We start from the raw sequence: 10,835 nt of genomic DNA on the forward strand, positions 1-10,835 counted from the left end.
GGAAACGGGGATTTTTCAGTGAACTGCAGGAACCCTTCCAAGCAGCTGCTATTCACCTGTCAGCAAGGAAGGAATTAAAGAACAAAGAGCCGAGCTCCCAACAAAAGCACCAAAATCCTCAATCTACCGGAGGGAAAAAAGGGATTCCCATTGAAGTGACAACGTTTTTCAGCGCTGAGGCTAAGAGCAGGCGCTGTCGTGAGGCGGCGGAACAGGGCCTGTCAAAACGCTCTGCGTGGCTGTTCTGTCAAGTGAAAATCAGCGGAAGCAAACGCGAGTTAACGTGTTGTTCCTGCGTACAAATAGATTTCGAGTGAGCTGTAATCCCGTGGGGAAGAAGATCTTCAGGCTTTCACACAGCTCTAGGAAGCTGAGCCTGGGAAGGACTGCCCAGGTGAGTTAACCCTCGGCTGCCACCAAAACAGCTTGGCTTGGGGGTTTTCTAACGAGGGAGCTGGAATCAATGTGATTTCTAGCGGGACGTTATGTCCTTGTCTCTTTGAGAATCCAATCTCCGAATGGCTGGCGGGGTCGTGTCCTGGCCTTCCCTAGGCTTGAGCTCTACGACTCTCTATCTGCTGCCTGCACTGTCCCTCTTGGTCTTGAACGCCCCCCAAGCCAGCCACGCTCTAAAATACTCCTTCACTAAACCCTCCTGCCCCGTCATTTGCTGGGCTTGCTCCCCTGGGGCGCCACTCCCCTGGTGCAGACGTGCCTGGCATAAAGCTCTTGGGTGGTTCACAGGGCGCTGCCACTGCAGAAGTCCTTTGGTGCTCGACATCTTCAGTGGCCGCCCTGCACCCTGCTCCCGGGGCACGAGTGTGGCATAATGGTTACTACAGGCGCGCTTCACCGGTCCTGACGGGTTCAGCTCCCCGTCCCCTTGCTCTCGCGCGGCTGGGGCTGAATGTCTCGAACTCAGCACCTCCCCGCTGCCCTGGCTCGGGGTGCCGTCCAGCCCCGCTTGCTGCGGGCACTGAGCCTCTTTGATAACGCTGCGCTTTTTTGCCTAAAAGGTATTTGATGCCTCCCTGCTGGCTGACCCGCAGCGGTCTCCTGTGCCCAGAGCCCCTCACTCGTGTCCCCAGTGACCGGCCCCGTGTCACCGATGCTGATGCTGTGGGGCTCCGTTCCATAGTGACCGTCCTTCCCCCCAGCCTCCTGCTCCCTACGTTAATAATGATGCAAGCAGAGAAAGGAGCGTGTTGAATCCAACACCCCCAAACCTTAATTTAAACCAAAAAAAACACCTTTCTGGGCTAAAACTTCCTTTTTCCTTATCGCCTAACCAGCGTGCTGGCCGCGGTCCCTCCTGCACAAGGGCCCTGCAGACGCAGCAGCGCCGCCTCCCAGGCTGTGCCGCCGCCATCGCCCTCGGCGTGGCGAGCCCAACGCCGTATTGTGCCGACGGCCACGCCAGCAGGAGCTTCTCTGACCTGACTGGCGCTGGTTTTCACCACAGCTCGGCACGTGCTTCCTAACGAACCCGGAGGCCCCGGCGCAGCTCAGACGCTCCCAGGTTTCTCTCACCAACAGGTATCGGTGCTCGCTGACCCGCCACGGGAAGTCGTTTTGTGAATTCCAGACTGTTCCAAACGGAGTCGCCTCGGGTTTGGGCTGGCTGACAAACTACTCATGGATTATAAACCCTGCTGCAGGAACGGGAACGTCGAATCCATTTCCCGGTGGCAATACCTGGCGCGAGCGCCGGCGTGCTGCCTCGGGCACGTGAGCTCCGCTGGTTCAACTTCCCCTCCGCTGACAACTGTTGTCCTGCTGTTGGAACAGCTGCGGAAAGCAAACCACACGTGCAAATAATAGCAAAATGAATTCCATTTATTCGTTGACAGACTATTGGTAGGAAAAAGATGCCTGGCTCTAAGTTTAGCTACCGCCGCTAAAGGAACTCCAGTGATGACAGCTGTCAAGAGTACAATGCAGGCAAAAAGCAAGAAAGCTGAACGTTCCGAAACGGAAGGAGGTGTACGGTGGCATTGCATAAATCTGATAATCCTCGCTCGCAGCAAGTGATCAGTTCTGACCATTTATTTCTCAAAAAAACCAAAACCCTCTCAACTGCAGACGGGGTAAGGCTTGCATATACCTGGTAACAGTGTGGAACTCTTTAGTTCGCAGAGAGAAAAGCGCCAGAAGACAGGCCTGAGGTATTCGACGACGGTAAGGAGCAGACTGGTGAGCTGCCCCGTTTACCTTTGCTATGTTACAGAACAAGAAGGCACTCGTTGAACTCCAAAAGGCAACGTTTTACAGTGGAGAAAAGGAAGTACTGCATTTAACTCGGGGAGATCATTGCCACAGGATATTGCTGAGGTAAATAAATCTTATATTACATTTTGATACAAAAGTATTATTTGCAGCATTGCTGGCTAACCTAAACCAACCGACCTATGCTTTGGAGAATCAATGGATCACTAAACAGTCATTCTGGGAAGAATTACTAAGCTAAATTAAAAATAAAATTCTGGAGTAAAACGGAAGGGGGACAAGCCTATGAACAAACGAGGCACGGCTAACGTCACGCTGCGGGGTCAGTGGCTCAGCGGAAAGGAAGATGCACGGACTGAAAGGGAGGTGCTCCGGGGAGATGAGGGAGGACAGCATCTGGCTTCACTAAGGAGCTGAGATAACAGAGTAGAGGTAGATTCTGCATTTCCTAGATTTATGGAGAACAACACGGACAGATTTCCCGCTATCTGTCGGCCTGCAGTGGTGCCTCCGTGCCGGGGTACGAAGATCTGCGTGCCTGTATTCACCGCCGGGCGCCGACGTACAGCGAGATCGCCCGCCGTACGTTACCATCTGCAGCACAAGTGCCCAGGAAAACCAGAGCAGACGACAGAGATGCTCAACGGCATCAGCAGCTGCCACTTACCAGTGTAACCCTGCTGCCCTCAGCAGGCAGCCAGTCCGTGGAAGAACTTCAGAGGTGGGGCAGGGAGCGAGGGAAGCAGGACTTTAACTTCAGAAGGCAAGGCTCGAGAAGGAGAGAACCAAGAGGCCAGTGGAACCAAAGCCTAAGTGAAAGGGTGACTGCAGGCCCGAACCCTCAGCGCTGTGAGAACTATTAGTGTTGGGGAAAATGCTTCGAATACACTGACAGAGCGTTCGTGAAGCTGGGACCAGTTTTTCCTCCTGGTTCCGGGATGTTATCACCCGAGGACTGAGGTAAAAATACCTCTTGAGACTGCCTCATGGGTAAGCCAAAAAGGGCACTGACCTCCCTGGGCTGTTGTGGTAAAACCCCCCAGGAGCTCATACTCTGGCCCTCGTCCGAAGGGAACCTGCGGAGCGGGGCTGCAGCCTGTACGACAGCCCTGGGTGCTGCCGGCCCCCAGCCCCTAACCTAGCTTTTCCGCACGCTTTGGTTTCCAGAATGGATCTGTTGGCCTGTGGGAGATGTTCAAAGGGCTCTATCCGTACCCCACACACACCAGCTACGCTGCCAGAGCTGCTCCAGCCCCCCGACGCGCGGACGGCCAGAGGGGAACGCGGGAAGCTGCTGCCTGCAGCGGCAGAGGCTGAGGTGGTCCAAAGAGCAGTGTATTTCCCCATGGGGGAAGAACATGATACGTGAAGAGAAATCAGTGCAACCTGACTTCGTTGTGTAAACAGTGCTCTAGCTACACCAGAGAGAAACCCAGTGTATTCTGGTGCCTCCTATTTTTGTAATGGCAGAAACGGGTTTGTGTTGTGTAAACAATGTTCACTGTAATGAGTTTAACCTAACGGCTCCGCAAAGAAGAACGAGGTGACGTCTCCGAATTCACTGTGTAAACGCTCTTGTTGCTTAACACTGATGTGGAGTAAGCTGTATTGGGTGGTGGGACGAGAGGTAGTGGGGAAGGACAGCCTCTTCCCCGTTGGCTTCATCCGGAGCGGGTATCCTGACTTCTCCTCCTTCTCCGTGTGGAGGTGTTGGCTGTTTTGCCAGAATTGCAGTGTGATAACGTGAAATGGAAGCTGGACTCTTCAAAAGTTTAGCCCAAGATGAAAGAGTCTCAACTCCTTCTCAGGGACAGTCCCTTCCCAAAGAGGAACATAGCTCCAGGATCTCAGGGAAGGTCAGTGCTAAGCGCGGCTCCTGATTCACAGATTAAAAATTAGATAAAATATATCCAGTCTATTCGCTGAAATCTTTTCGCTGTACAGGACTGGGACTCGCACAGGGATATCTGCTGTTCCAGCCTACAAGTGCTCCCTCCAGAGATCAGAAACCTCCTGTCTGAAACAGCTTTGCAAGGCTTTCACACCCCAAAGGGAACTACGAGTTGTGCGTTTTTAAGGCTCTCCGCAAAAGGGTGACTCAAAGATCTGTTCTCCAGTGCTGGCTTCGGCTCATTGGAACGCCTGGTGGAAACGTGGCAGCGTGGTTGTGCTCAAGCTGGAGGTGAAGACAGGGGGCAATGAATGAAGGGGCCCAAAGTTCAGCGGGGCCCCAGCTCCAGGAGATTCTTGAGGTTGATGTTGCAAAGTGGTAAGCAGTGGCTGTGTCTCCCCCTGCGAGTAGCCCATGACCAATCCCCCTGACGATACAGGCGGATTGCAAGGAGGAAGATTCAGGGGGAGGAAGCCAAGAAGATGAGAAAAGTCCATGTTAGCAGCACAGAGAGCCTCTGAGAGGTTAGCAGGGCTCTTGGAAAGCAAAGCCTCATCCAGGGGGGGTGGCTGAGGCGAAGAGGACTGAGGCTCACCAGATGAGAGAGACAGGCTGCCAGGGAAGTCTGACAAGAAGCTGTCCACCTCGACTTTGGGTAGTTTCTCAGGCAAATATGAGGTAGATCCAAGCTGATACTTTGGAGGAGGTTGCGGTGGGGAGGAGATGGGAGAAGAAGACTCCAGAGGATAGCTCATTCCCATTGGAAGAGAATTAGGAACCAAAGAATGGGGCATCCCTGAGCTCGGCATGGTCTGGAGGTGCGTGCTGTACATGCCCACAGGCAACATGCCGGGGAAGCTCTTACCACCTATCACGTCTCTGGATGCCATGCACAGGACGGGACTCAGCTCTTCTTTCACTGCCACAGAGGAGCTGCAGCTCAGGAGACCCAGCATGTCAACCGGCTCCGTCTTAATCTTCAGCAGCTCCTGGGAGTGGCTTTTCTTCATGTGCCTGGTCAGATGATCTTTCCTCCCAAACCTCTGAGCACAGTACTGGCACAAGAAGTCCTTCCGCCCCGTGTGCACCACCAAGTGCCTCCGCACGTCCTTCCGGGTGTAGAAGCGCCTGTCGCAGTGGTCACACGGATGCTTCTTTTCCTTCGCTCCACCAGAAGCCCGCCTGGAATGAGCTTTGAGGTGCTCCAGCAGGACCTGGGTGCTTTCGAAGGTCTGGAGGCACACCTTGCAGCTGAGATCACCGCTGGCGGCCGCGTGCATGGCCAGGTGTCGCCTGAAGCCGAGCTTCGTGTTGTAGTTCTTGCCACACTCGGGACAGTGGAGGGCCTCCTTGTTGGGATCGTGGGTCTGGAGGTGGTTGCGAAGGTGATCTTTGCGGTGGAACATCTTCTCGCAGTACATACACTGGTGAGGCTTCTGAGCAGAGTGCGTGGCCATATGCCTTTTGGGAGAAAAGCAGGAAAGTTTAGACCAGCGTCCAACCCCCGAGGGAACACACGCTACTTGTTCAACATCTTCCTTGCGTTCTACGCTCGATGCCACCAACATCCCAGACGGCGTTTTACCGCCGCTGGACGACGTGCACAGCGGCACAACACTCCAAGCAACAGTCAGGGAGCCTGTCTCAGCGGTGCCCGTCCTCCCTAGAGCGCACCACCTCCGCACGGGTACCCTCAGTCGCCTCCTCGGCTCCCGTTCTCTCTGCCGAGGCTATCAGAGGGGGAAACGAGACCAAGACAACCTCGGTGGTTGTGACAAGAACTGCTCGTCTGCTGCTGAGACGGCTCGGTTTCACCAGGAGGCATCAGGCTGTGGCAATGTCTGTTGACAGCCACGGTGGACTGATGGCACCTCGGTGTCTTACACTCTCCTGACACTGCGGTTCACCGAGTTTCAAGTTCCTCGTGACCATGTCATTTAATGATTCTCTGCTGTACTTCGGTACCTGAACAGGAACTCTACTTCTTCACGCCACAGAAATATTCCTGTGATTACAGCTAGAGGTGGGGCTCATGAAAGGTCAGTGCTGCTCTTGCTTTTCATTTTGTTTTTTAATCTGTGAACTTCACTTTCTGCTTTAATTTCCTCCTTAGTAAAACAGAAACCAGCTTGAGCTCAGGATAAAGTATTATCCGAGGTTCTCTGGAAGGGGCTTAAAGAGAGGCCGAGTATGGTAAGGTCTGGGACTCGACTGCTTGGCAAGGGAACAGGGGCATTCCCCCTCCTCCACCTTCTCAGAAATTCAAGCAAGAAACCACCAGGGAGGGGTTTTCCCCTCTCTTCTGGGAGGGGAGCGCTGCTCGGCAGTCACCTACCTGTACAGCTTGTACTTGGAAGCGAAGGCTTTGCCGCAGTGCAGCTGAGGGCAGTTGTAGGGTCTCTGCTCGGTGTGAGACAGCGGGTGAGTTCTCAGCTTGTCCACGGTCGTGAAGGAGGTCTCCGAGATTTCACATTGGCATTTTCCCTGACTTTCGGTCTCTTCGCCTCTTGGTCTGGGGACTAATTTCCAGCCTGTCTCTTCCTCCTCCTGCTTTGCATCTTGCATCCAGTTGGGAACACTGGGAAAAAATGCCGTCATGGCAGGTCTAGTAGAACATGGCCATGTCAAGCGGAACTCGAGCCTGCAGGCGTCTTGCTGTGATGTTGTCCCGGTGCAGTTTTCCGCTGGAACCCCCTGTGACCTAACGGCTTTAAGAGCAAAACATCTCCATCTGAAAGCACAGAAGGGCTGGTGTTAAGACACGGCACCTTTCGGCCGTGCACACCAACACGTGTGAGTGTTCACTGAGCATTAAAACCCGCGAAGATGCGTGTTCGCAGACATGGGAAACTCCCAGCTCCGGAATGCGCCTCCTTTTCTCCCTTAACCCCTGTTCCCTGAATAAAATGATGTTAAACTACTTCTGTGTTACATTTTTCCAACCATTAGGAGCCAGCGTTACCTGTTACCTGCATTTTCTCCTGAAATAGTGTAGGCAGGTGTAGCTGTAGCTCCAAATCCCTCACCTTTCCCCATGTGTTTGTGGATCGCTCCTCATGGTCATCACAGTCTGTTCTCACCTGCTCTTGGTCTTTGCTCACATGGAATTCCCTCCTAGGGCTTCTCAGGGAAACTGAGGTTCTCTTGTGCTTTTTGTATCCACTCTGCCCCCACCTGGGGCACCAGTAAGACCCTCTCCCAGCACACCAATCCGAATTGCCACACGTGGGTCAGCGGGGCCGGGGAAGAAAACTTGCTATTAGCAGCGAGGTGACACCTTTTTCAGGAAGGCAACAGACGCTGCTTCTCTTCGGGGTGTGATTAGTCACGGTATTTTCACTTTCCTACTGCGGGGCAGATTCTGCCTCTCTGGATTAGCAAGTTTTCTACAGTAATGAGCAATTTTTGGTTCTTTTTTTCTTTTACACTCTCATCCATTGATAATGGAAGCTCAAACTGCTTCCTGTTCAACAAAACACACCTCCTGCACGCTCTGCTGGCCTTCGTGTTGATGCAGATCTACACTAACCTCTCTCAGCAGGTTGCTCTTGGATTGGGTTTGTCTTGTTGGTAACGTTCTGCATTTTCATAGGGTCCTACCAACACCTGAACTGGTAAACGGTTAGCTGAAACCCAAACCTCAGAAGAGCTCTCTTTCACTGAATTTTGCTGCCTGAGAAACTCTTCTTAAAATAGCATCAAACCCTCAAGCTCTTTCTCACTCCATGATTGCTTCAGAGGGAGGAACTTCCTGCCTGCACATCGACACGAGTGCCAGTTGTGGGCAGGATGTGCAACTGCGAGGGAACGAACCAACCCCCATGAAGAAAGCGCGCCCTGAACGTTATGAATAGCTGAAAAACCCCCAACTGTCACGACACCGTCGCTCACGTACCACGAGCGGTTCCCTCAGGATGGAAAACACTGGGAAATGGGACAACTCCCAGAAAATGGGTCACTGTGAGGTTTGGGGATGCCCCTGAGGAACAGAGCTCGGTGCTGTGCGGGCTGCACGCGGGCAGAGCAGAACAATAAAGGACTGGAACTGCTGAGGTGCCACTTTGGCCCAACCCAGCGTGACGTGACGGCTGCTGCCGGCCCTCGGGGCGCGGAGCCCTGCGGCTCACACCAGCCCTCCCCTGTAGGAGTCCCAGACCGTGAATATTTCACCTCTGTAGGAGAGGTGTGCCAGAAAAGAGGAGTGCTCCCTACCTGCCGCCTCAGAGCTGCGCCCACGTTCCGGGAGCCTCTGCCTCTTTCACCAGGTAGCTGCTTCTCTCCCTCTGAACGAGCTCAGCCATCTGTGCCAGCTCCAGAGCTACCTGAAAGAAGACAGAGTTTGAATTTTGCTGCCTTTAACAGTAAAGCGCAGAAACTATCACCTTCCGAGCAGAAACCCAAATACAAGCGAGTTAAGATAGGGTAGTCTCTGCAAGTGATGACTGTAAAATTGCATCAGCTTTCCTTTAAAATGGCAGGGGTCTAGCAAGAAAAAGGACTCCAGCGATTTGGGTCTGAATGTGTGTCCCGGGATGCTCGGACAGCTGTGCAACACGAAATAAAACACGAGCAAGCGTTTTGCCTAGTACCAGTGAAACAGCAGCCGTGGAAGGTGAACAACATAATTCCTGCTGGGCTGGAAAACTCTCTGTGGGATCTAGATATTACATTTTTTAAAAAATGAATTCCTTTTCTTAGTAACATTTCCCCAAAGAAGATTCCGACGTGTTCCCTGTTCACTGTAACTCTGCAGCCAGCGAGACAAACGGTCACCGCTGCTGGGAACACTTCCCCCACACTCCAGAGAACATCCTGTACCTCGCGGTGCTTGTACCAGTGCTGGGAAACCTGGTTATCTTAGAAAGTTTTGTACCAGTCCTGGAAAAGCATGTCTAGGCTATGCAGCTCCAGAAATCTCAGAGAAGTCGGTTACAGAAAACCCCCGTCACCAGATGAACCCTCCTCTGCTTCAGTTCTACAGAGGCTGGCGGGGTGAACACGGAGCTGGAAAAAAGTACAATCCACCCGAGAGCTGGATGCCAACTCATATGAGAAATTTCATTACTCCTGGCACCAGGTTTGTGCAAATTCAAGCCAGAAGAGCTCGTACAAGCTGACGGAGCGTATGCTACGCGTGAGACTCCAGCCTCGTTGTCGCACCGAAAACAACGAGGTCCGTCTCAGCTGGTACATGGTACAAACAAGCTCTCGGGCGTCACAGCAAGTCCCTGGGACAGAGTCCGCCACCTGCATTGACAGTTTGTTTAATCCTTCTCAAAGCAGGGTTCAACGATCCAGCACAGTCCCGGCCCCTCCACGTCGCTCCTGCGACACGGAGCCCCGCTCCCCGGCTGCGTGGGAAAACCTTGTGCGCGAGGCTGGAAACCAGACTGGGGAACTGCCCAGGTTAAAAATAATCAGGAAAAACTAAAAAGGAGCCTGGATGAGCTCTCTGACCCGACCCACGGCACAGCTGGGCCGTGCTGGCCGGGCCGGGTGCGCAGCAGCAGCGGGAGCAGGGACGCGGGGCCTGGCAGGCTGCCTGCCCGCCCCTGCCTGCGGAGCTAACGGGCCCCTCTGGGCTCTGATTCGTATTTGCCTTCTCCCCATCGCGTCCCGCTGTGCCTCTGCTAAGGAGCTGCTCCAGACCTGTCACTCCTCTTCCTGCAGGGACAGAGGAGGTGGCCGAGGGACTCCTGCGTCCCCTCAGTTCCCACCTCCCGCTTCTGCCCTGCCCCGGCTGTGGCTGGGTGAACATTATAACTGCTTTTTAAATGTTTCCTCCCCCAGCCACATCAGCCCCCGCTCAGGCCTGCTAAGCTATTTTAGGTTGTTAAAGCTTAAACTTGCTCAAGCGGAAGGTACCAGCTCCATGGCCGAAAGCAGAGGCCGGAATCAGGGCGGGCACCCAGGCTCAGCCCGGTGGCGTACCCCAAACCCAGCTCCCGCCGCGATCCCCGCTGCAGGGCCAGCCCCGGCCGGGGCACGGCTGCGCTCCTGCCTTTACTGTCTTCCCTATGGGACAACGTGTGACCACCCCACCTCACAGGGCTGCAGCCGCATCCCTCGGAGCAGGCCCTTCAGAGCCCGCACACGGCGTTACACACTCACTCCCTGCTTTTCTTTACGGCGTTCTCATCAAGCCCAGCTCTGACCTCGGACTGCAAAGTTCTGCTGCCAGCCCTCTGGGCGCTTCCTGACTTCTCTATATCCTTTGCCACTTTCCAATATTGGGTTTTTTTTTCAATTCTAACGGAGGAAAAGCAGATAGCAGACCGAGAGGCACGGTATCAGCCTTGCCCATGCTGCACCTGGATATAAAAATCACTCTCCCACCTCCCTGCGCATCTCCCATTGACCCTTTTTTTTACGGTTTTCCTACAGCCACAAACACCAACCCACGTGTCGTTATGATTCCCTGATCTCCCTTAGGAAAACCACTATTTTTCTTGCAGCGAGTGCCTTTGGATGTAAAAACCTACAGCTCTAGAAACGGCCCAACAGGCTCATTTTTCTAGTTCAGCTGCTCAAGCCTCAGCAGCAGTTTCCCTCACCTGAACACTTGCAGACTTCAGAAAAACTCTGCGTAAAGTTCGCATTTACTTTTAAAGGCCAGGGAGAAGCTGCTGCCCCCTCCCATGGGATGTAACCAGGCACAGCACCCCCGCGGGACGAGCTCCCCCTCTGACCCAGCTCCTCTTTCGCCCCTGACACGACA

The 10,835-nt window shown here is 53.9% G+C and overlaps 1 protein-coding gene across 1 annotated transcript; it reads right to left on the minus strand.

The window, feature by feature from the left end:
* Window positions 1-4,014: 4,014 nt before the first annotated feature.
* On the minus strand, window positions 4,015-6,761 carry PLAGL2 (PLAG1 like zinc finger 2). Its single transcript, XM_009961892.2, has 2 exons — window positions 6,453-6,761; window positions 4,015-5,578 (listed from the first exon to the last, which is right to left on the minus strand). The coding sequence occupies exons 1-2, from the start codon at window positions 6,713-6,715 to the stop codon at window positions 4,357-4,359; spliced, it is 1,485 nt and encodes a 494-aa protein (XP_009960194.2). The 5' UTR covers window positions 6,716-6,761; the 3' UTR covers window positions 4,015-4,356.
* Window positions 6,762-10,835: the final 4,074 nt, after the last annotated feature.

The sequence above is a fragment of the Leptosomus discolor genome, chromosome 17 (assembly GCF_034619465.1).
Source record: "Leptosomus discolor isolate bLepDis1 chromosome 17, bLepDis1.hap2, whole genome shotgun sequence".
NCBI classification, from domain to species: Eukaryota; Metazoa; Chordata; class Aves; order Leptosomiformes; family Leptosomidae; genus Leptosomus; species Leptosomus discolor.

Excerpts from the sequence above, each read along its gene's own strand:
- PLAGL2 (XM_009961892.2), bottom strand. The coding sequence starts at position 6,715 with ATGACGGCATTTTTTCCCAGTGTTCCCAACTGGATGCAAGATGCAAAG. Across the intron at positions 5,579-6,452 it reads TCCAAGTACAAGCTGTACAG|GCATATGGCCACGCACTCTG; the intron begins GTAGGTGACTGC and ends TTCTCCCAAAAG.